Below are 25797 nucleotides of genomic sequence, written 5' to 3' on the forward strand. Positions count from 1 at the left end.
GTAGAGTTACACGGACGACCGAAAGAGAGAGAGAAGGCCCGGGATTCCACTGCGGGCCGAGTCAGGGACTTGCGGGTGGTGCAGGATGATTTATTTATTTATTTACACTGGGCCGGCCGCATCCCGCAGCAGGTTGGAGCCCGCGGTGACATCACGGGCCGGGTCGCGGGTCACGTGGTCCCCCGAGCCGTCCCGCCTCCTCCTGCTCCTCCTCCTCCCGCTGCCTTTCGAGCGCAGGGTCCGGCCGCCGCAGCTGCTCTGAGCTTGGGGAAGGCGCGGAGCGAGGGCCGGAGGGCTAGCAGGCGAGCGGGCGGGAGCGGAAGCGGGAGAGGAGCAGCGGCAGCCGCGCGGTGGCCGGGAGTGACGCGGCCGAGGATCCTGCAAAACTTGGGCGCGCGCTCGTGCCACTGCGCCCGCAGTCCTAACGATGAAGATGGTCGCGCCCTGGACGCGCTTTTACTCCAACAGCTGCTGCTTGTGCTGCCATGTCCGCACTGGCACCATCCTGCTCGGCGTCTGGTACCTGGTGAGCGCTGCGGGCCGTGGTGACGCGCGGGGGCGCACCTGCGGGGGGAGGAGGCGCCAGCGCCCGGAGCCCCGGGACCCCAACCCGCACCGCCTTCGCTTTTCGGGGCCGCAAGTTGGCTTTATGGTTCGGCCTTGGGTTGGGTGACATCGGCGCTAATCCGCCTAAAGTTATATTATTAGAAACTTAATTCTCTGGGCGAGTTTGTCCGCGGTCGCTCCGCCTCGGCCAACCTGTGGCGGGGGTCGGGTCAGGGCCGGGAGTTGGGGGGTATTTCGGGGCTCCCGGGTGGGCCAGGGCGCGCCCTAAAGCCCTGGGCACAGAGCCCGCTGCGGCCGCGGTTTCTGGTGAAAGTGCACTTGGTGGCCGGAGAACTCGGATGTTATCTGAGGGGCATGTGTTTTCCTTTCCTTTCTTTCTGCCTCATACCCGGTGGGCTTTGTGTTTCGACGGTCCCGACAGCGTCGTGGGTGACCCGGCACGTTTTGTTATCCCTGCGGTCAGGGTTGCAGACGCGGCGCACTCGACCTCTGCTCGCATCTGGCCTTGGGTTTGCTGTCCCATCTTCTGCGCACGTTCGGATCCCGAGTTGAGATGGCTGAAGGTTCTTGTCACACTCTGAGTGGTTCCCCCCACACTTTTGTTATTGTAAAGCCGTTTTTCCAGGAAGGGATTTACTTGTGATTTACTGCCTTCCAATCAGCCTGGGTAGCCATTTTACACCCCCTTTCCTGCTTATTAACAGGTGATCCTTGTATCTTTCTTAGCAAACCTCAGGCAAATCTGATTTTTATTAAGGTTGGAACCTTTAAAGATATTTGTAGGGGCAGTGAAGAAACCTGATGGCTGTCCTGGACCTGCTCCAGGCTGATTGTGGGAACCCCTAGACTGCCAACATTGAGTTGGGTTTCCTTGCATTTAAGATTTTGTAACATCATGATGAAGGGTTACACCTGAGCCACTTTTTAGTGAATACCACTGTATCATGAGGAAATACCTTAAAAGTAGTAGTAAGATAGCACATAGAACTTTTTTTAGTGATAATCCAATTTTCTTAATTATCAGAGGTGGGTTTTTTTTGTTTCTTCAGTTTTTTGATACAATATAGATATTATGTCGAATTGTTGTGTAATTGTGCCATTTCAAATAAAACATTTCTCCCCAGGCATATGGTGTACTCTGTGCTATTTATAATTTCAACTTTCCTTTAGTCAGTGCCTATCACAGGACACACAATAGAAATTTTTGGCCTTGAAAGGTTTCAAACAGATCTTCCGTATGTGTGGGTTGTTATTGTTAAGTGTTAATGCAGAAAGAGCCTCGGCGTCTAGACTCAACCATACATAACATTGCTAATAACCGGGGAATCCTTAACAGAAATTAAAATTACTGTTTAGCCAAAGTATAGTGGATGACTTCCAAATAGTTTGTGCTTTTATTGATGATCAAGACAGTTTTATATAAATAACTTGTGTCCTCCTTGAAAACATTCAAATCTGCAGACTTGCAAGTACATCAGTGAATGTAATTTGTAAAATCTAGGGCACTGCATTAGGCAAATGTACTGTGTGATCTATAGGCAAGATAAATCTACTTGAGCCCCACTGTTGGCTGTAAGCCAGCCTGACAATATCATGTGATAAAAAGAATATTCTGCATGCTTTCTCTACCCTTGGTGCATGCTCTTTGTGGAAAGTAGTTAATGGGGGGCATGTTTTAGCATTTGGAAGTATATGGCTTTTTGAAATAGAATCAGAAAACTTGCCAGCAGATATAAGAATGCCACTTTAGGTAAACCTAATTAACGGGAAACATGGCTTAAGTACTGGTCATTTTTATTAAAACTTTTTCATTTCATAAAAAAAAAAAATTCGGACTTTTTTTTAAATAGTGAGTTTTCCTCATACTTTTAAATATAATTTGGTTATCCAAAACTCTGGTTTACATACAGTTTTAAGCAGGGTCACTTAAGAACAAAGCACCTCACCCTCCTCCCCAACCCCTCTTACCTTGCCATCTGTCTGGATGCAGTGCGGTCAGTTATTTGAAAGGGGCAGAGTTTTCTGGAAAAAGAGGTAGGGTTATGGGTAGATGTTCAAATAAAAGTCTAATAGAAGGGGTCTCCCTTAAACTAATAGGTAATTGCCAGATGTATAAAGTGGATCTTGTTTTTCTTTTTTGGGGGGGTATTTTTCTGAAGTGAGAAGAGGGGAGGCAGAGAGACAGACTCCTGCATGCCCACTAGGGGGCGATGCTCTGTCCATCTGGGGCATTGCTACATTGTAATCTGAGCCATTCTAGTGCCTGAGGTGGAAGCCATGGAGCCGTCCTCAGCCCTGGGCCAACTTTGCTCCAGTGCAGCCTTGGCTGTGGGAGGGGGGGAGAGAGAGAGACAGAGACAGAGACGGAGACAGAGACAGAAAGGAGAGGGGAAAGGGTGGAGAAGCAGATGAGTGCTTCTCTTGTGTGCCCTGGCCAGGAATTGAACCCAGGAGTTCCACGCTCTGGGTCGACGCTCTACCACTGAGCCAACCTGCCAGGGCTAAAGTGGATCTTTTTAATGCATTTTCTAATTGTTGATTCCTACCACCACCATTTATTAGGGTTCAGTGTGCTAGCTACCAAACTAGATGCTTTGCATAAACTTAATTTTTACATAATCCTGGGGAGGATTCCCATTTTATAGATTAGAAAAATGAGGCTAAAGAGACCTTAGGTTATTTACATAAGATCCCATGGTTGGTTTGTAGTCTGATGTTTTAGTCTATCCTGTTTCCACTGTTTTACTTTTTAAAATTTGTATGTGTGTCTTATTTTTGCCTTGGAATAATAACAGTTTTCTTAGTTCAGTAACAAAGCATATTTGATTTCAGGTATTTATATTAAAGATTCTTTTTGTTTATCATTTTTTTTCTTTCATTGAGGCATAATTTATGTATAGTGAAGTTCACAGATATTAAGTGTACAGTTCATTGAGTTGATAGATACGTATGCCTGTGTAAACCATACTTCTAGAGAACATTTCCAAAACTCCAGAAAGATCCCTTGTGTCCCTTCCCAATTAATCCTTGCCACACACATCCCTGTTCCACAGGCAAGTTTTACCTATTTATGTAAGTGGAATTATACTGTACATATTCTTCTGTACCTAGTTTTTCTTCACTTAGCATAATTCATGTTGGTGGAGTATGTTAGTAGCTTGTTCCTTTTTATTGCTGAGTATTGTTTTATTGTGTGAATATACCACAGTTTGTTTTTCCATTCGCCAGACGATGGACATTTGGGTTGTTTCCACTTTGGGGCTATTATGGATAAAGCTGCTCTGAATATTCTTGCACGAGACTTTTTGTGAGCATATGTTTTACTTCTCTTGAGTAAGTACCTAGGAGTGGAATTGCTGGTTATTGGGTACATGAATGTTCAACTTTATGAGAAACTACCAACCAGTTTTCCAAAGCAGTTCTGCCATTTTACTCTCCAACCAGCAGTGTATGAAGTTCCAGGTGCTCCATGTCCTTGACAACATTTGGTGTTGTCAGTCTTTTTAATTTTAGCCATTTTGGTAGGTGTGTAGTGATAAGTCATGGTGACTAGTTTGCATTTTCTTATGACTAATGATGTTGTAAGTTTATCTTTGCTTGTTGGCCAATTATATATCTTCCTTTGTGAAGTGCTATTTATTGTCTAGTTTGTCTTTTTTTCTTCCTGATTTTTAAGAACTCTTTATATATTTTGGATACCAGTCCTTTGTAAAATGTATACTTATGAACATTTTCTTTCAGTGTGTAGTTTGCCTGCTCATTTTGTTAATGATATTTTTCATATAACTTCCTGAGCCTGAGAGTCTAAAAAAAGAGGCTTTCCATCTTCAGACAACATCAGGAGTTAGTGTAAGGAAACTTACATACCAGGCGTCTTGGGCAGCAGCAAGACAACGTGGATATCCTCTGTGCTGCATGGTAGTCACTCAAGAATTATACAGAACAAAGCAGGTTAGATAGAGGATAAGAGGTGTCATCTGCTGCCTGACCTGTGGTGGCGCAGTGGGTAAAGCGTCAACCTGGAAATGCTGAGGTTGCCGGTTCAAAGCCCTGGGCTTGCCTGGTCAAGGCACATATGGGAGTTGATGCTTCCAGCTCCTCCCCCTTTCTCTCTCTCTGTCTCTCTCTCCTCTCTAAAAATGAATAAATAAAAAAAAAAAAAAAAAAATAGGTGTTATCTGCCCCAGATAAGGGGAAAATGCAAAATGTGTTACATACTTGTCCCAGGGCAGAGCAAGAGCCTATTCTAGGAACCAGTGTGCCTGGGCGCAGGGGAGTAGGTCTGTCAGACATTCCCTGGGATTCCCAGGAAGCGGCCTTATTTGGCCCAGATCTGGCAGGACCTAACTGGAGGGTTCCTCATGGAACAGGTTCTCCACAGATGTATTCATGAACAGGAATTTTTAATTTTGATTTAAGTTCAATTTGTCAATTTATTTATTTGTTTATTTTCACTTTTATTTTTTTAATTTTCACTTTTAGCACTTAACATTTATTTTGAATCTTTTAAAATTGATTTCTTAAACTAAAAATTTAAATTGATTGTGTTAACATGAATTCAAGTGTGCCACTCAATATAACAACCTCAATCCCCCACAGTGTGTCCCCTATTACACCCCTTTACCCCTCCTCCCCCTTTCCCTTTGGGACTTGCTGTCCTGTTATCTCTGTTATGTGGATATAATTTGGCTGATCCCGTCGCCTCATCCCCCTTCCCTCTGACAGCTGTCCCTCTGCTCCCTGTGACCCCGCCTCTGCCTCTATTCCATTTCTCAATTCACCTTGTTCATTAGATTCACATATAAGTTAGATCATATGATATTTGCTTTTCTCTGCCTGACTTACTTCACTTAACATAATAGTCTCCAGGTCCATCTGTTCCATGGCAAACGGTAAGATTTCCTTCTTTTTCGTGGCATTGTAGTATTCCATTGTGTATATGTACCACAGCTTTTTTATCCACTCGTCCATTGCCGGACACTTGGGCGGTTTCCAGATCTTGGCTATAGTAAAGAAATGCAGCAATAAACATGGGGGTGTATATCTTCATTTGAATTATGTCAATTTATTTTTTTTGATTTTTACTTTCTGTGTTCTTTTTATTTATTTACTTATTTATTATTTTTTTATGTGCCTTGACCGTGGGCCTTCAGCAGACCAAGTAACCCCTTGCTTGAGCCAGCAACGTTGGGCTAAAGCTGGTGAACTTTTTGCTCAAACCAGATGAGCCCTCGCTCAAGCTGGTGACCTCGGGGTCTCGAACCTCAGTCTTCTGCATCCCAGTCCGACACTCTGTCCACTGCGCCACCGCCTAGTCAGGCTTTTTTCTGTGTTCTAAAGCATCTCTCATATCCCAAAGTTGTGAAAATATTCTCAACATTTTCTTCAGAAAGCTTTATGGCTTTAGCCTTCTTATTGATATCTGTGATTTATCTCAAATTAATATTTGTGTTATAATGTGAGGTAGAGGTTTATATTTATTTATTTAAAAGGTAGTTTAATCACTTAATTTTTAAGTTATATTATTATGTAATCTATAATAACTATAAACATTTTTAGAAAGACAGGTAGGATGCTTATCCATCTTTGCAGAGAATGAAGACTGACGTATCCTGGTTTTCAGTGGGATCATGATATGAAGCTGTACAGTTTTCTGGGGTTCCTTCTCTTTCTACCTCAACACTTAGTATTCTAACCTGAATTCATTAATTTCTCAAATTTGCCCAAACTCGAGTCTCACACCATCTATCTAGATTCCCCAGCTAGGTTCTGCCTCTCTTCCTCTTGCTATCTTAATCCCTTCCTTCATTCCATCTTCACTTCCTGGTGATTTTTGGTCTGTGGCTGGATTACCTCCTTTTCTGTCCTGTTCTTACTCTTGCTGCCATTTCTCTTGTTTAGGTTCTCATTAGCACTCTTTTGGCTACTATTATAGTATTATAACTGGTTTTTCTCCTTCTAACATTGCTATAAAGAATCCATTCCTCCTCCCTCCCACCCCCTAGGCCAGGGGTCCCCAAACTTTTTACACAGGGGGCCAGTTCACTGTCCCTCAGGGGGCCGCAGTTTGGGGACCCCTGGTCAAGAGTATGGGAAAAAGCTTAGTCTTAAAACTAAGCCTTAGGGCAGGGGTCCCCAAACTACGGCCTGCGGGCCGCATGTGGCCCCCTGAGGCCATTTATCCGGCCCCCGCCACACTTCCGGAAGGGGCACCTCTTTCATTGGTGGTCAGTGAGAGGAGCATAGTTCCCATTGAAATACTGGTCAGTCTATTGATTTAAATTTACTTGTTCTTTATTTTAAATATTGTATTTGTTCCCGTTTTGTTCTTTTACTTTAAAATAAGTTATGTGCAGTGTGCATAGGGATTTGTTCATAGTTTTTTTTTATAGTCTGGCCCTCCAACAGTCTGAGGGACAGTGAACTGGCCCCCTGTGTAAAAGTTTGGGGACCCCTGCCTTAGGGCCTGACCTGTGGTGGTGCAGTGGATCAAGCATTGACCCGGAATGCTGAGGTCGCAGGTTCAAAACCCTGGGCTTGCCTGGTCAAGGCACATATGGGAGTTGATTCCTGCTCCTTCCCCCCTTCTCTCTCTCTCTCTCTGTCTCCTCTAAAATGAATAAGTAATTTAAAAAAATAAAATAAAACTAAGCCTGAGGCTATAATGACCCTGCCTGTTTACAGCCTGTTTCCCACACCCAATGCAAACTGTAATCGAGCAAACATATATATTATATATATATTTACAAACTTATTTGAGCAACAATGACCTGTGTGTTTCAAACCAATTTAAATTGGTTTAAACAGTGAACACTGAGACACTCTCCCTCTCCCATCCCTTTCCCTTTCAGGTTGTCCTCTTTTGGATACAGATGGCTGCCACCTTTGCTGGATGATACTTAAGCCCTAAGTCTGGAGATTCACTCTGATTTGACAAACTTAAGTTGTCTGTGCACCCCTGGGGTTATGTGACTAAAATATATTCACGAATTTAGGTCTGGGATAGTCTCTTGACCTTGAATTATATAGATCAGGAGGGATGTAAACTGAGGGTGGGATTAATTTTACTCAAAACACCAGATTGAGAGCAAAGGGTTGGATAATTTCCCCAGAGAATCCTATTGGGAGGAGGAGGAAAGAATGAAGGACAATAAAAAATGCTTAGTTAGGCTCAAGATCTCATTTCTTTTGGAATGTTTTACTATCAAGTCCTGACACTTTCCTGACATGCTCAGCATACTTTTCCCTTGTAATTTCTTTCATTATTTCACCAGGGGATTTTCTTAGTGTGTTTTGAAAAATGGTACTGAGAGTTGAAAGCATCTGTCAGTGGCACCAGGGATGGGTCATGCCTTGTGCATATATTTTTTTATCATCATCCAAGTGTATTTTAGGAACTTAGTCATTCAGCAAATATATATTGAATTTCTCTTTGTGCCAGATACTATTAATAGGGCCATATATCAGATTATAAAGGATGAAAGGGCTCAGAGTAGCTGGTCTCTTTGGCTTTATGACCTGGCCTTTCAGATAATCTACTGTAGTTCACTTTGAAGGTCACAGCTTGCTTGTATACCTAAGCCTGATAGGGTCTCTGTATCCCAGGGAGTTCTTGTGCAATAACTATTGATTTTTGCCTGGGTAGTAATGCTGGATAGTAAAACTGACATCTTGTATTTGTAGAGTGATTGATAGTTTTCAGTGGGCTGTCGCATTTGTTCTTGTTTAGACCTCAAAGCAACCCTAGGGTCAGGCACAGTGGGTGATGATATGCTTATTAAAGATTAATAGTCTCTTTCCAGCTGTCAGATTCTATAACTAGGTCTGTAAGTCCATGGCAAAACATGGACTAATTTATAGTGCTTATGTAATCCTTATTGCCTAGTGTTTTCCCTACTACATTAGATTGCAAAAGACTGAAATATTAGGCTAAAGAGTTTGAATATTATTCTGTACGTAATAGGGAGGCATTGAAGAATTACAAACAGGGTGATAGGATGAAAGCAGTTTTTAAGGAAGATTCAAATGTCCAGGCCGTTTCGAATTTAAAGGATCAAGGGCAGTTCTATTAAATATTGGGTGGTGAAGATTTCAGTGGTATCTAGTATCTTTTTAGCTTTTGTTGCACATGCTAATAGATTTTCATCAGAACATTTTAACAATGGGTTGGCCAAGAAATAACTTGAAGATTGTCATCAAAGCTGTTTTATTAATATCAGTCTCTCCGGTACCCACTTTAAATATATCTATCTTAACAAAGCATTAAGTATTAAAGTGGTTAATGTGTTTTGCACTGCGATGTGTGTTATGTTTAACTAAATGTGTAATATATTTCTTTTGTCAGCTTACTTTGAATCTTTGCCAGGAAGAAACCACAGTTATCCCTTCTTACTCCACCCCCTTGGGTCAGATATATTATTGTTCTTAAAGAATGGTGGCAATAATATGTGAGCCGTAGCAGCATAATCCACTGCTTTCTCGTCTTCCTCCCAGCTCCACTGGCTCTTAGCAGAACTTCTGGAGCCTTGATAAGAGTTCTTGAAGAACTATAAACAGGTTAACTCATTTTACATGAAGCAAAGTGAAAATTAAGCAAAGATCATATTTCTTGGATTGTTCTTAAGAGACTAAAAGATTTCGAGTTATCTGTTTGCACTTGTAGCTTCCAAGGGAAATTATTTCTCAGGGAAATATGGGGGGGTGAAAAAATTTTTGAGGAATACAATTTCAAATTATTCGTAAAAGTAAGCTTGAGTTTATTTCTTTCATTAACCTTGAGCTGCTAAAATTACATGGCTTGTTCGTTCCTGGGTGCAGAAATGGTGAAGCACAGTAATAACTTTTGTGTTGACTGACAATAGAAGGCTCAAGGGTTGCAAAAATGGAGACATTACCAGTTGGGAAAAAAAGAAGCACTTACAAGGTCACGTAGGGAAGTGCAGATGGGATGCATCAGAATTAGGCCCTTTCTTAGTGGGCCCTTAACCTTCCTGGACCAGAGATTGGATCTTGTCAGGTCCCAGAGTTGAATAGCTGATTGACACCAACTCAACTCAGTAGATGGACACGTAAAACCAGAATATACCAATTTATTAATATTCAGTGGGGAAATATAATCATTGAGATGAATTTCCTTCCTTCAGAGGACACTAAATTATGATTGTAGAATGATTTGAATACTTAATACCTTTTCATAAAGAGAGCCTGGTAAATCCAACTTCTCAAAAGAGAACCAGGCAACTATCTCAAAAGAGATAATGTTGCCTGACCAGGTGGTGGCGCAGTGGATAGGGCGTCGGACTGGGATGCCGAGGACCCAGGTTCGAGACCCCGAGGTCACCAGCTTGAGCGCGGACTCATCTGGTTTGAGCAAAGCTCACCAACTTGGACCCAAAGTCACTGGCTCGAGCAAGGGGTTACTCAGTCTGCTGAAGGCCCACGGTCAAAGCACATATGAGAAAGCAATCAATGAACAACTAAGGTGTGGCAATGAAAAACTGATTATTGATGCTTCTCATCTCTCTCCATTCCTGTCTGTCTGTCCCTATCTATCCCTCTCTCTGACTCTCTGTCTCTGTAAAAAAAAAAAAAAAAGATAATGTTCAGGACTGTGAAACAGTTTCTGGGCTAGAACAGTGTGTATTCTTCCAACTGTGCTTAAAGAGAGGGTTTTAGTTCTTGGATAGTCTTGTTCAGGTCTCAGTTTTGATTATCCCACTCTTCATCAGCTGCTGGTCTAGGAGTCTTTTTTTTTCTTCCTTTGAAAGGTGGAATTTTGTGGGCTTTTTTTTTTCCAGAGACATAGAGAGAGTCAGAGAGAGGAATAGACAGGGACAGACAGATAGGGACGGAGAGAGATGAGAAGCATCAATCATCAGTTGTTCATTGCCACACCTTAGTTGTTCATTGATTGCTTTCTCATATGTGCCTTGACCATGGGGCTACAGTAGACCAAGTAACCCCTTGCTGGAGCCAGTGACTTTGGGTCCAAGCTGGTGAGCCTTGCTCAAACCAGATGAGCCTGCACTCAAGCTGGCATCCTTGGGGTCTCGAACCTGGGTCCTCCACATCCCAGTCTGATGCTCTATCCACTGCGCCACCGCCTGATTAGGTGGAATTTTGTGTTAATACTGACTTAAACTGTGTTTGTTGAGGTATAGGTAAAGCTGCTGTAACAGAGAAATGCAAACATGCATAAAAGTTATTTTCTCGTTAACAGTCCAGGGAGGGTTGGCAGCCTTTGTTGCATGAGGCCATCCAGGGACTCAGGCGGGTGGGGCAACTCTGCCATCCTAAACGTTCAGATCCCTTTGATGATTCTCAGGGAGCTGGTTTCCTTTATTCTTTTTTTTTTTTTTTTTAATTTTAAAAGCTGGAAACGGGGAAAGACAGTCAGACAGACTCCCGCATGCGCCCGACCGGGATCCACCCGGCACGCCCACCAGGGGCGACGCTCTGCCCACCAGGGGGCGATGCTCTGCCGCGACCAGAGCCACTCTAGCGCCTGGGTCAGATGCCAAGGAGCCATCCCCAGCGCCCGGGCCATCTTTGCTCCAATGGAGCCTTGGCTGCGGAAGGGGAAGAAAGAGACAGAGAGGAAAGAGGGGGGGGGGGTGGAGAAGCAAATGGGCGCTTCTCCTATGTGCCCTGGCCGGGAATCAAACCCGGGTCCCCCGCACGCCAGGCCGACGTTCTACCGCTGAGCCAACCGTCCAGGGCCTGGTTTCCTTTATTCTTGTTTGCATGGTTGGAGATAGCTCACCTGCCCCATGTTTGTCTTCTGGCCTGCTGGGAGGGAGGACAAGCAACTTTATTATTTTTTTAAGGATGTAAAATGGAATTTGTATGCATAGCTTTTACTTATACCCCAGTAACCAGAAGTAAGACATTTGACCTAGCTGCAAGGGAGGCTAGAGGATGTTATCTCTAGCTGGCATTTCTGTATCCAGATAAGGTTATTACTGTGAAAGAGAGGGGGAAGAGATTGTGGGGGACAGTTACTAGTCTGGCATTTTTCCCTAGTTATGCTCCGTTTTCATGGGGTTTTTAATTGACTGTTTAAGAATTTTTGAAAGATATGATAAAACGAAGGTCTCACAAATAGCAATTTCAGTATGAAAACATATAGTTTACCTATATAAGACATAAAATGCAGCAAGCTTATGGATGAGAAAGTTAGAATTGCTTGTGGATAAGGGTTTTCCATCTCAAAAGAAAATAATTGTGGACAATTTAAGCCTAGAAGGTGTGTGGATGCTTATCCAGTTTCTTCTTTTCATTTCCCTGTCCCCTTACTTCATTCCTCCTCTAGCAAAATTTTATTGAGAACCGCCTGTGAGTTAACAACTGTGCTAGGTAGTGACAATATAATGGTGACTCAGAATAGACCCAGTCTTTTTCAACAGGGAATCTATAGTAGAGGAAGTAAGTATTAATTAGTAATTAATATATATTAATTAGTAGCTATGCAATTAAATTTTGGAACGTGATTATGATAAATGCTACAAAGGAGAATATGGCGCTTGACAAGGCATCTAGGAGAGTTCGGGGACGGAGGGCGCAGTCGGAGAGCCTGACAACCGTTATCTTTAATTGGAGAGAGTAGTAGTCCACTTAACGTTAACAGTGATTACTAATACTCTGTGACTTATTCCAGTCGTTATTTCTGTTTTTCTCTCCTTTGTTGCCATCTTTCATATTGACTGAATTTTTTTAACCATTTTTTCATATCGGCTATATTGGAAGTTTTACTCTATATATCTTTATTATTTTAGTGGTTCACTCAAGAAACTTTGACATGCATACGTAACTTATCAAAGTCTAGGGTTAAGAACATCTTTGCCTTTCTTTTGAATAATACAAGTCCTTTAACTCCAGTCATTTCTTGTATTTTACTGAATTTTTGAAAAGCTCCCTTAACGCCTGACTAGGTGGTAGCACAGTGGATAGAGCGCGGGACTGGGATGCAGAGGGCCTAGGTTTGAAACCCCAAGGTTGTTGTCTTAAGTGCGAGGTCATTGGCTTGAGCGTGGGTTCATAGACATAACCCCATGGTCGCTGGCTTGAAGTCCCAGGTTACTGGCTTGAGCCCAAAGTTGCTGGCTTGAGCAACAGGTCACTCACACTGCAGTAGCCCCTCAGTCAAGGCACATTGATGAACAACTAAGGAGACTAAAGAGCTGCAATGAAGAATTGATGCTTCTCATCTCTCTCTGCTCCTGTCTGTCTGTCCCTATCTCTCTCTCTCTCTCTGTCAATGTCACACACACAAAAAAAGCTTCCTAAGACATTGATCTGGAATTATCCACATATTTATATCTCTTTGTCCCTTGTTCTTTTCTTGCAGCAACTATAATTTTTATTTTTAAAATGGATAGTTTGATACTGGAAATGTAGAAAGTGCATGGTCCACCATTTTCTTCTGTGCCACAGACCTGCTGATTAGGATCACTATCCTTCTATTTGAAGTACATATTTTAAAATCTCCTTTAGTGCATGTATTGGTAGCACTCTCTGAACTGTTCTTTGCAAATATCTTTATTTGGCCCTTATTTTTTATATTTTATTTTATTTTATTTTATTTTAGTGAGAGAGAGAAAGAGAGAGAGAGTCAGACAGACAGGAAGGGAGAGAGATGAGAAGCATCAATTCTTCATTTGGTGACCCTGCACTCAAGCTGGTGAGCCCACGCTCAAGCCAGTGACCTTGGGATTTTGTACATGGGTCCTCAGCGTCTCAGTTCGATGCTCTATTCACAGTGCCACCACCTGATCAGGTAACCCCTTATTCTTTTTTTAAAAAATAATTATTTATTGACTTTGGAAAGAGAGGGGGTGGGGAGAGAAACATCAATTTGTTGTTATACTTATTTATGCATTTGTTGGTTGATTTTTTTGTGTGTGTGTGAGAGAGTCAGACAGAGGGACAGATAGGGACAGATAGATAGGAAGGGAGAGAGATGAGAAGCATCAATTCTTCATTGCGGCATCTTAGTTGTTCATTGATTGTTTTCTTATATGTGCCTTGACTGGGGGGGCTATAGCAGACCGAGGGACTCATTGCTCGAGCCAGCGACCTTGGGCTCAAGCTGATGAACCTTGCTCAAACCAGATGAGCCTGTGCTCAAGCTGGCGACCTCAGGATCTCGAACCTGGGTCTTCTGCATCCCAGTCCAACGCTCTATCCACTGCACCACCGCCTGGTCAGGCCATTGGTTGAGTCTTGTATGTGCTGTGACCAGGGATCAAACCTACAACCTTAGTGTGTCAGGGTGATGTTCTAACCAACTGTGCTACCTGGCTGGGGCAGCCCTCATTCTTGAAAGATGTTTTTGCTGGATATACAATCCTAAGTTGACAGTTATTGTGTCTTAACACACTGAAGCTCTCCTCCCACGGTCTTTTAACTTTTTTGCTGCTAAGAGGTCAGTTGTCATTCTTATAGACATTTATTTCTGTTTCCTTAGATCTGGGGTGGATCTTGGGTTCTGCATCAGTAATAAGGTCTGGTTGATGTCTGAAGCTGCTGGTCTGCGAGCCACACTTTCGGTACAATGGTTTTAGTGGACTTTTATACATTGCTGATGCCAAACTCCTTTTTTTTTTTTTTTGCATTTTTCTGAAGCTGGAAACAGGGAGAGACAGTCAGACAGACTCCTGCATGCGCCCGACCGGGATCCACCTGGCACGCCCACCAGGGGGCGACGCTCTGCCCACCAGGGGGCAATGCTCTGCCCATCCTGGGCGACGCCATGTTGCGACCAGAGCCACTCTAGTGCCTGAGGCAGAGGCCACAGAGCCATCCCCAGCGCCCGGGCCATCTCTGCTCCAATGGAGCCTTGGCTGCGGGAGGGGAAGAGAGAGACAGAGAGGAAGGCGTGGTGGAGGGGTGGAAAAGCAAATGGGCGCTTCTCCTGTGTGCCCTGGCCAGGAATCGAACCTGGGTCCTCCGCACGCTAGGCTGACGCTCTACCGCTGAGCCAACTGGCCAGGGCCTGCCGAACTCCTTTTTTTAGAATCTTGCCTATGTCATTAAACTTTGGTGCTGAATAGAACAAGTAACTCAAGTTTGGTGGTACAAGCCAAAATATAATTGCAAGGAATAAACTTTATATTAATAACAGACAAGCATCGACCTGGAATGCTGAGGTCGCCAGTCGTCAGTTCAAAACCCTGGCCTTGCCTGGTCAGGCACAAATAGGAGTTGATGCTCCCTGCTCCCCAACCCCCGTCTCTCCTCTTCAAAATTATTACATAAAATCTAAAAAAAATACATGAAAAAAATTAATAACAAATTCCATAGGGCTTTTGTGAAATATTTTAAAAAGTAAGTTAGTAAATGACAAGAGGTGCCTTCTTTGATTCTTTTATTTTTACTTGAGAATATTTCTTTTCCTGTTTTTCCCCCAACAGTAGTTTAAAAATTAAATGGGAGTTTCTCAAATATTAATCTTCTTGATATTTATTCTAAAGTATGTAAACAAGAGTAGACTGTTAAAGATATATATTTATATTAGTAACAGATAATTAATGATTTACTAGATGATTTTTTCATTAGTTTACCTAAACATTAGGTAATCACAATGATCTGCAGAGGCCATCTACTTTTTTTTTTTTTGTTTTTTTCTGAAGCTGGAAACGGGGAGAGACAGTCAGACAGACTCCCGCATGCGCCCGACCGGGATCCACCCGGCACGCCCACCAGGGGGCGACGCTCTGCCCCTCCGGGGCGTCGCTCTGTTGTGACCAGAGCCACTCTAGCGCCTGGGGCAGAGGCCAAGGAGCCATCCCCAGCGCCCGGGCCATCTTTGCTCCAATGGAGCCTCGTTGCAGGAGGGGAAGAGAGAGACAGAGAGGAAGGAGAGGGGGAGGGGTGGAGAAGCAGATGGGTACTTCTCCTGTGTGCCCTGGCCGGGAATCGAACCCGGGGCTTCTGCACGCCAGGGCGACGCTCTACCACTGAGCCAACCGGCCAGGACCGAGGCCATCTACTTTTGAAGTGATCTGGTACTCTTTTCTTTTAAATAAATAACAATATTTAGGTATTGATATCACTTTTTTTTTTTAGTTGAGAGGCAGGGAGGCAGAGACAGACTCCTGCATGCTCCCTGACCGGCATTTACCTGGCAAGCCCCTACCAGGTGATGCTCTGCCCAGCTGGGCTGCAGCTCTGTTTCTTGGCAACCAAGCTATTTTAGGGCCTGAGGTCAAGGCCATGGAGCCATCCTCTGCTCCTGGGGCCAACTCTTGAACCATTTGAGCCTTGGCTGCGAGAGGGGAAGAGAGAGAGAGGTGGGGGGGATGGAGAAGCAGATGGTCGCTTCTCCTGTGTGCCCTGACTGGGAATTGAACCCGGGACTTCCACACTGTGGGCCGACACTCTACTGATGAGCCAACCAGCCAAGGCCAATATCACTTTCAACAACGGTCCATTACCTAGATTCATAGTAATGACTAACTTATAGCATACATTTTATCTATGGAAAAGAAAAAGCATTATTTAACCATTCAGCATTATGATTACAAAGCATTTCTGTAAGATATTATCTTTAATTTCAGAATTGTTTTTGTTTTTGGCTATATTAAATGTATTGCTATTTACTTTATTTTATTTATTGATTTTTATGGGGAAGGGAGAAGGAAGCATCAATTTGTAGTAGTTGCTTCCTGTATGTGCCTTGACCAGGCAAGTCCAGGGTTTTGACCAGCTACCTCAGTGTTCTAGGTTGACACTTTATCCACTGTGCTACCACAGGTCAGACAAATGTTTTGCTATTTTGTTAGAGAATTTTAGCTAAAGTACAATAAATATTTATATAACAACACTGTTTTTGAATGGAAAATTTATATTCTAATGGTTATGTCTGTATTAGCTCTTCGGTTTCATTAAAGACATTCTGTTTTATGAATGTCACTTCTGTCTTTGGTGAACAGCTTCAGAAGTATTTTATGTATTACAGTGAAACTGAGTTAAGTAATACAATCACTACAGTCTTTCAAAGCATATTTTACAATAATCCAAGTTGTTGGAATAGGATGGCCATGAATAGGGACTAACAGGCTTAATAAATAGAGTATATTTCTGCACCATTTTTGCTGCACTAAAAAATTACTATAGCCATTTTGAGCTTGATATTTTCTATTCTCGTTTCAAGATGACAGGCTTCTATCTGTTTAGAGCTAGGTACTTTTTTAATGCAGAGTTTAGGTCTCGATAGCTCATCCTAAACTGAGCTCTGGGCTAGGGTTATCTTTTCACATTCACAAATCCAGAATGTTCTTTAAGATACACTTGTTCTTCCCATTCACCACTCCCTCCCCCGGTTTCATTTTGCTTGCCAACCTCCTGTCGCATTGAGAGGGGCTGTCCAGAAGACTCCCCTGGAAAGAATTCTGAGCCTGCTGCCAGGTGGCTGGTTGGCAGTCAGCCAGGCTTGTGAATGCAGTGACGTGTGGTGACTTCTTGGGAGAAGCCAGGGTTCCTGGAAGACCACGTGTGATATTTGTAATCAAAAGAGCAGTGATTGGGTCTCAGCTGAAAACAATATGCATTTGATCAGGTTTTCTCTGAAGTCTGATAGTCCTCGTCCATCGAATGCTATAATAGAGGAGGAAATACTGTCCCATTAATATAAAGTGGTATGTATAGGGTTTCTTTTTATTTATTTTATTTATTTATTTATTTATTTATTTATTTATTTATTTTTCCGAAGCTGGAAACGGGGAGGCAGTCAGTCAGACTCCCGCATGCGCCCGACCGGGATCCACCCGGCATGCCCACCAGGGGGCGATGCTCTGCCCATCTTGGGGCCTCGCTCTGCCGCAATCAGAGCCATTCTAGCGCCTGAGGCAGAGGCCACAGAGCCATCCTCAGCGCCCGGGCAAACTTTGCTCCAGTGGAGCCTTGGCTGCGGGAGGGGAAGAGAGAGACAGAGAGGAAGGAGGGGGGGGGTGGAGAAGCAGATGGGCGCTTTTCCTGTGTGCCCTGGCCGGGAATCGAACCCGGGACTCCTGCACACCAGGCCGACGCTTTACCACTGAGCCAACCGGCCAGGGCCTGTATAGGGTTTCTTGATTTATTTAATCACCCATGAGGAAGACGTGCTAGAAGGATGGCATTGTGGGCTACAGGGTTGATTAAAGAACCTCATTGAATCTGAAGTAAAAAAATCTCTACAGTACATTTTTAAACTTTGCCTGTTGAAATGGGGCTCTAATAATAAAGGTACAACTTCCATTTTACTGCTTTATCTTTTTCTCTCACAGTTTGTAACCTCGAGACTGCCCTTTGATTTATAGCTTCTGCAACTTAAAATGTTGGTTGTAATTATAATCCAACCCAAAGGACTAGCAAGAGTGGCTCATTTTTATCCTTTTGTTTCCTTGGACTTTCTCTTAACACTTAATTCTTAGTCACTTTGACTGATAACCTAAAATGATTAGCACTGTAATCTTTGTCTCTCGAGATTTCCAAAAGTCTGTTACTTTCTGATGTTAAAAAATGTCATCTCAGCCCTGGCCAGTTGGCTCAGTGGTAGGGTGTCGGCCAAGGTGTGGATGCTCCAGGTTCGATTCCTGGTCAGGGCACATAGGAGAAGCGACCATCTACTTTTCTATCCCCCTCTCCCACATCTCTCTCTCTCCCACTCCTGTAGTTATGGCTCAGTTGGTTCCAGTGCGTTGGCCCAGGTGCATGGCTCCTTGGAGCCTCTGCCGCAGGCACTAAAAATAGCTTGGTTGCGAGCATGGCCCCAGATGGGCAAAGCATCATCCCCAGACCAGGTTGCTGGGTGGATCCCAGTCGGGACACATGCAGGAGCCTATCTCTCTATCTTCCCTCCTCCCACTTGGAAAAGAAAAAATAAAAAGTCATCTCCTACCTGACCAGGCAATGGCACAGTGGATAGAGTGTTGGTCTGGGAAGCTTAGGACCCAGGTTTTAAACCTTAAGGTCACCAACTTGGCCGTGGGCTCATCGGCCTGAGTGCAGGTTCACCAGCTTGAGTGTGGGGTTGCCAGCTTGAGTCATGGGGTCATAAACATGATCCCATGGTCGCTGGCTTGAGCCCAGATGTCGCTGGGTTGAGCCCAAGTCATTGGCTTGAGCAAGGGGTCACTGGCTTGGCTAGAGCCCCCTGGTCAAGGCACGTATGAAAAGCAGTCAATACACAACTAAAGTGGTGCAACTATGAGTCCTCCGCATCCCAGTCTGACGCTCTATCCACTGTGCCACCACCTAGTCAGGCCATTTTATTTTATTTATTTATTTTTTTAAGAGACAGAGAGTTAGAGAGAGGAATAGACAGGGACAGACAAGACAGGAACGGAGAGATGAGAAGCATCAATTATTAGTTTTTCTTTGCATGTTGCAACACCTTAATTGTTCATTGATTGCTTTCTCATGTGTGCCTTGACTGTGGGCCTTCAGCAGACTGAGTGACCTCTTGCTGGAGCCAGCGACCTTGGGCTCAAGCTGGTGAGCTTGGTGAGCTTTTTGCTCAAAGTAGATGAGCGACCTTGGGGTCTTGAACCTAGGTCTTTCACATCCCAGTCCGACGCTCTATCCACTGTGCCACCACCCGGTCAGGCCATTTTCATTCTTGATGGATGTTTTTATTTGATATAAAATTGCAAGTAGGCATTTCCTCCCTAACATTTTAAAGCTATAACTCCATCATCTTCTTGCTTATTTTGTTTTTATTAAAGCCAGCTGTCTGAATATTTTCTTCTGTCTTACCCAGCTTATTAATTTTCTTACATCTATGTCTAATGGGTTAAATCCATTCACTGAATTTTTTTATTTTTTTGTATTTTTCTGAAGCTGGAAAGGGGGAGGCAGTCAGACTCCTGCATGCGCCCGACCCGGATCCACCAGGGGGCGATGCTCTGCCCCTCTGGGGCGTCGCTCTGTTGCAACCAGAGCCACTTTAGCGCCTGAGGCAGAGGCCACAGAGCCATCCCCAGCGCCCGGGCCATCTTTGCTCCAATGGAGCCTTGGCTGTGGGAGGGGAAGAGAGGGACAGAGAGGAAGGAGAGGGAGAGGGGTGAAGAGGCAGACGGGCGCTTCTCCTGTGTGCCCTGGCCGGGAATCGAACCTGGGACTTCTGCACACCAGGCCGACGCTCTACTACTGAGCCAACCGGCCAGGGCTGAGTTTTTTTTTTTTTTTTACAGTGACAGAGAGAGAGTCAGAGAGAGGGATAGATAGGGACAGACAGACAGGAACGGAGAGAGATGAGAAGCATCAGTCATTAGTTTTTTGTTGTGACACCTTAGTTGCTCACTGATTGCTTTCTCATATGTGCCTTGACTGTGAGGCTACAGCAGACCAAGTAACCCCTTGCTCGAGCCAGCGACCTTGGGCTCAAGCTGGTGAGCCTTGATCAAACCAGATGAGCCCGCACTCAAGCTGGCGTCTCGGGGTCTTGAACCTGAGTCCTCTGCATCCCAGTCCAGCGCTCTATCCACTGCGCCACCACCCGGTCAGGCCATTCACTGAATTCTTGATTTATTGACTATGTAATTTTATTTTATTTTATTTTTTTTACAGAGACATAGAGAGAGGGATAGACGGGGTCAGACAGACAGGAACGGAGAGATGAGAAGCATCAATCATTAGTTTTTCGTTGCGACACCTTCATTGTTCATTGATTGCTTTCTCATATGTGCCTTGACTGCGGGCCTTCAGCAGACCGAGTAACCCCATGCTCGAGCCAGCGACCTTGGGTCCAAGCTGGTGAGCTTTTGCTCAAACCAGATAAGCCTGCGCTCAAGCTGGCGACCTCGGGGTCTCGAACCTGGGTCTTCTGCATCCCAGTCCGACGCTCTATCCACTGCGCCACCGCCTGGGCAGGCTCGACTATGATGTCCATTTTTTGTGATTCTAATTCCTTGCCAAAATTTTCATTTTTTTTTTTCTTCTGGAATTCTGTTAACATAGTCACTTTAAAGAGCTTGCCCATTCACTTTAATATCTAGAGCACATATGCTCTGTTTCTGTTGTCTCGTGTTTCTATTGGTTCTTGTCCTTAGCACCTCGTATTCTGTTTCCTATGTTCTGCACATTGTATTTGAAAATTGAAGAAATATTTGAGGCGTAGGACAATCTCTTTCTCCACTAAGGATTTTGCTAGCTTATAAATAAAGGTCTAGCATCCGGAGATCTCTTTAATTCAAGCTCAGGATTCAGAGGATGCAAAGGTGGTCTGTGTCTCTATTAAGGCTTGTGGACTTCTGGTTCACCTTACTTCCTTGGTTAGGTCCCTTCAGGACTTAATGGCAGATTCCTGGGAAATTCTGCCCTCCGCCCCACTCAGCAGGCTTTATACACCAGCTTTTGTTTTAATTATTAAATTTTTTTATTTATTGATTTTAGGGAGAGAGGGAGAGAGAGGGGAAGACAGAAACTTTGAACTGCTCTAGTATGTGTCTTGACCTGGGATTGAACCAGCAACCTCTGTGCTTCAGGATAATGCCCTAACCAAGTTCTCCAGCCAGGGCATACACTAACTTTTGACACCCTTGCCCAACAGACTGTCAGGGGTGCTGCTCAAGCTCTTAGCTCGCATCAGTCTTTTCTGGAACATACAAACACCCCAGGGGTATTTCTGCCTTCTGGATGACAGCCCAGTAATTCTTCACTTCCTAGTTCCCTCTCCAGTGCCTTCCCACAGACATTTGTTTATATTTTGTCCCGATTTTCTAGATGCCCTCAGCAAGATTGGTTTGTATTACCTAATTCACCATTACTGAAGTGGCAGATCCCTTAATTATTATTATTCTAATTTACTTTGACATTTCTCCCGTTATGTGTGTGTGTGTGTGTGTGTGTGTGTGTATCTATTTCCAAGTTTTGACTTGAATGCCCAAGCCATATTTGTTTATTTGTCATCTTATTACTCAGTGTTTCTCTTTAAAGAATCAGGTTAAATAATAATATTCTGTAATATATTTTATATTAAAATATTCTTGAAGCTTTAAATACTTTTTCCTGATTCTAAGAGTGGTTAGACAACCTGGGAAATACAAAAAGGTATAATGATAATTAAGGTACAAGTTATCTGTAAACCTACTACTTGGTTTAAAGCATTGTGTGTTTCAGTGTTTTTAGTCTGTTATTTATATATGTGAGCCTAGTATAAATATAAGTAATAAAATTAGAATCATAACATTTTAGACCACAGTTTTAGCTTGCATTATACTGTGAATATTTTCTTCTTCTTATTTTTTTTTTTGTATTTTTCTGAAGCTAGAAACGGGGAGAGACAGTCAGACAGACTCCCGCATGCGCCTGGACCGGGATCCACCCGGCATGCCCACCAGGGGGCGACGCTCTGCCCACCAGGGGGCGATGCTCTGCCCCTCCCAGGCGTCACTCTGTTGCTACCAGAGCCACTCTAGCACCTCGGGCAGAGGCCAAGGAGCCATCCCCAGCGCCCGGGCCATCTTTGCTCCAATGGAGCCTTGGCTGCGGGAGGGGAAGAGAGAGACAGAGAGGAAGGAGGGGGGGGTGGAGAAGCAGATGGGTGCTTCTCCTATGTGCCCTGGCCGGGAATCGAACCTGGGTCCCCTGCACGCCAGGCCGACGCTCTACCGCTGAGCCAACCGGCCAGGGCCTTAATATTTTTTGAATGTGATATTTTTAGAGAGAGAGAGAAAGTGTTGGGGGGAGCGGGAAGCATCGACTTATAGTAAGTACTTGCTTCACGTATGTACCCTGACTGGACAAGCCCGGGGCTTTGAGCTGGCGACCTCATCCTTCCAGGTTCAATGCTTTATCCACTGTGTCTCTACAGGTCAGGGTGATAAGATTTTTTTTTTTCCAGAGACAGAGAGAGTCAGAGAGAGGGATAGATAGGGACAGATAGACAGGAACGGAGAGACATGAAGAGCATCAATCATCAGTTTTTTATTGTGGCACCTTAGTTGTGCATTGATTGCTTTCTCATATGTGCTTTGACCGCGGGCCTTCAGCAGACCGAGTAACCCCTTGCTTGAGCCAGCGACCTTGGGTCCAAGCTGATGAGCTTTTGCTCAAACCAGATGAGCCTGCACTCAAGCTGGTGACCTCGGGGTCTTGAACTTGGGTCCTCCACATCCCAGTCCGATGCTCTATCTACTGCACCACCATCTGGTCAGGCTGAATATGATTTTTTAATACTTACTTAAGGTTCTGTTATTTGGTTGAAATATTATGTAGCCATTCTCCTTTTGTTTCAAGTTTTCATAATAGACAAGTCCTCAGCTGTTATTTTTGGATGCAATGTTCTGTGCCAGTTTCTGACTATTGTGTCATTGCCACCTCAATGAGTTTCAGTGTTCTTAAGTTTCTTTTATTGACTTTTAAAAAGTGATAATTACATTTTACACTTCCAGTTGTTTAGATCGAAGCTGCAGGTCTCACTGTTCATTTGGAATCTGAAACAACAAGGGCAGGGGTCCCCAAACTTTTTACACAGGGGGCCAGTTCACTGTCCCTCAGACCGTTGGAGGGCCAGACTATAAAAAAAAACCCATGAACAAATCCCTATGCACACTGCACATATCTTATTTTAAAGTAAAAAAAAAAAAAAAACGTGAACAAATACAATATTTAAAATAAAAAACAAGTAAATTTAAATCAACAAACCGACCAGTATTTCAAGGGGAACTATGCTCCTCTCACTGGCCACCAATGAAAGAGGTGCCCCTCCTGGAAGTGCAGTGGGGGCCGGAAAAATGGCCTCAGGGGGCCGCATGCAGCCCGTGGGCCGTAGTTTGGGGACCCCTGAACAAGGGTGAAGAGCCCTTTGGATTCCTAGAAAATATGCAAGGGCCTAAATACCGCGTAAGTAATTGGACAGAAGTTGAATTTATTTACATATGGAAGTAATCAAGAACAAGGAAAAAAATGTGTGACACCCCAGGAACACTTTGTAAATAGAATAGGAACAGTTTGTACACAGCCTACCAAAACAGACGAAACTCCGTAAGTGAGCATTAACTGAACGAGAAAATGAACATGCCGTCTGTTGCTTTTACATTTAGATGAGCTGTGGGTATTACATAACCCACTCCTGGCAAATCTCACCATCATCTCGGTTCTCATTTGTGGTCATATTTCATTCTTAGTCAGAATGGATGATTGGATGATTTTCATTTTCTTTTGGGAAGTACTTCTTACCCAGTGTTTGTGGGGCTTTGACTTGTACCTGACCTTTCCCATCTGGCTGTGTTTACTTTTTTGTGTGTGTGTTTACTTTTTACCACTTCTTTGTACAGACCTAGGTCCTCATGAATCACCCTGTCCGCGTTCACATCATCCATGGTACCAAATTCGCATCCAGCAATTGGGGTTTTAGATAATTATACAGTAATTGTGTGTCAACACATACCTTCTGCAGTGTATTATGAAATACTCTGTGATTAAAAGAGCACGATGGTGAGTCATTTGTGCCTTATCGTATCTTCATTTTATGTGTCTCCTTTCTCTGGACTGTCTCACGGAGAACAAGGGCACATGGAAGGGGACTGGGTGCCAGGATTATAATCTGAGGCTTTTGAGCACAGAGCGAGGGGCCACAGGGCTAGACGTACGGGAGTGGATGGTAGTCCCTGGAGCAGCTGGGGCTCAGCTAAGTGTGTGAACACCCACTCTGCAGTGAGAAGAACACACCGAACCGGCAGCCAGAACAATGTTGTCAGGAATGATGCGACACGTTCAGAGACTGGGCAGGGAGGCACACAGGACTAGGTTATCCATCAGCTGTCCGAACTTGAGTAGGCAAAGGGGAAAACAGGGCAGGGTACCAAAGGTTCAATACAAAGGGGATTTGAGGGCAGATGGACAAGCTACAAGCATGATTATTTGGACACCTGCAAGTACGTTTCAGCACGTCGTACCTAAAGTAAACCTTGTCCAAGTCCTTCAGTCGATCTTCCTTATTTCTGATAATGACAGGATATATCTTGTCACCCAGGCTTGAAATCTGAGAGTCTTGTTTGCTTTCCTTTATCTTTGCATCTGGTCACTTTCTAAGTCCCTAATAGTTCTACCTCCATGTGGAAAGCCTTAAGCTTCAAACCATGGCTCTTCCACACATAGGACCTAACATAAAGTCACTTAACCTCTCAAAGTAACTGGTAACATGACAGTCTTCCAGGCTTGGCATGAGAATGAGAGGTGAGTGGGTAAAATCTTAGTAGCTCTCAGCCAGTCTACTGGAGGCGTCTCCAGATTGGTTTCCTGTATGCACTTTAGCCCCCTGGCCTCTTCCAGCTTAAACTTCCTAATGGCATAGCTCTGATCTTGTCATATCCCACCTCAAAATCCTTTTAGGCATCTTTAACTATTGGAATAAAGCCCCAAATTCATGTACTGGTTTTGAGGACCCTCTACTATCTGGCCACAGCCTATATTTCTAGTTTTGTCCTCAAACACTTCCCTCTGTATACTGTGTTCCAACCAAAGTGAACTGTTCCCCATTTTCAGTACAGACCCCTGTCCCAGGGGCCTTCCTCATATTTGAACTTGTTCTTTTCCACACCTCTGAGGTTTCAAACCCTTCTCATCTTCCCAGTCCCTGTCCACATGCCACCACGGTTGCACCTCCCGCCACCCCGGACCCCGTCGTGGCCTTTCTCTGGACTTGTATTTTTTTTTTTAATTAAAAATTTTTATTTATCTATTTTCAAGAGAGTGAGAGAGAAACTTTGATTTGTTGTTCCGCTTATTGATGCGTTCATTGGTTGTTCTTTCTTTTTCTCTTTTTTAAAAAAGATAGACTGCATGCACCCCAGCTGGGATCTACCTGGCAACCCCTGTCTGGGGCCAGTGCTCAAAACCAATTGAGCCACTGGCTGCAGGAGGGGAAGAGGGAAAGAAGGGGGAAAGAGAGGAGAAGAGAAGCGGATGGTTACTTCTCATGTGTGCCCTGACCGGGGATTGAACCTTGGATGTCTGCATGCTGCGCCAATGCTCTCTTCACTGAGCCAACCGGCCAGGGCCTTCTTGTATGTGCCCTGACCAGGGATTGAATCCTCAACCTTGGTGTATTAGGACGATGCTCTAACAAACCTAGTCACCCTGCCAGGACTGAACCTCCATTCTTTCTCTGAATTTTTGTCCTGCTTTATTGGTTTATGCTTTGTGTTATTTTTTGTTTGTTTGTTTGTTTTGTTTTTGTGGCAGAGACAGAGTCAGAGAGAGGGACAGAGAGGTACAGACAGACAGGATCGGAGAGAGATGAGAAAC

General features: G+C 44.1%; 1 protein-coding gene across 1 annotated transcript in view; it reads left to right on the forward strand.

The window, feature by feature from the left end:
• The first annotated feature begins 209 nt into the window (after positions 1 to 209).
• The window catches only part of LAPTM4B (lysosomal protein transmembrane 4 beta), a 77218-nt gene continuing 51630 nt past the window's right edge, over positions 210 to 25797 (forward strand). The window contains exon 1 of the mRNA XM_066379196.1: positions 210 to 526. Coding sequence (XP_066235293.1) covers positions 428 to 526 — 99 coding nt within the window. The 5' untranslated portion in view covers positions 210 to 427. The remainder of the gene's footprint in view (positions 527 to 25797) is intronic.

This window comes from Saccopteryx leptura, chromosome 3 (assembly GCF_036850995.1).
Source record: "Saccopteryx leptura isolate mSacLep1 chromosome 3, mSacLep1_pri_phased_curated, whole genome shotgun sequence".
Classification (NCBI taxonomy): Eukaryota; Metazoa; Chordata; class Mammalia; order Chiroptera; family Emballonuridae; genus Saccopteryx; species Saccopteryx leptura.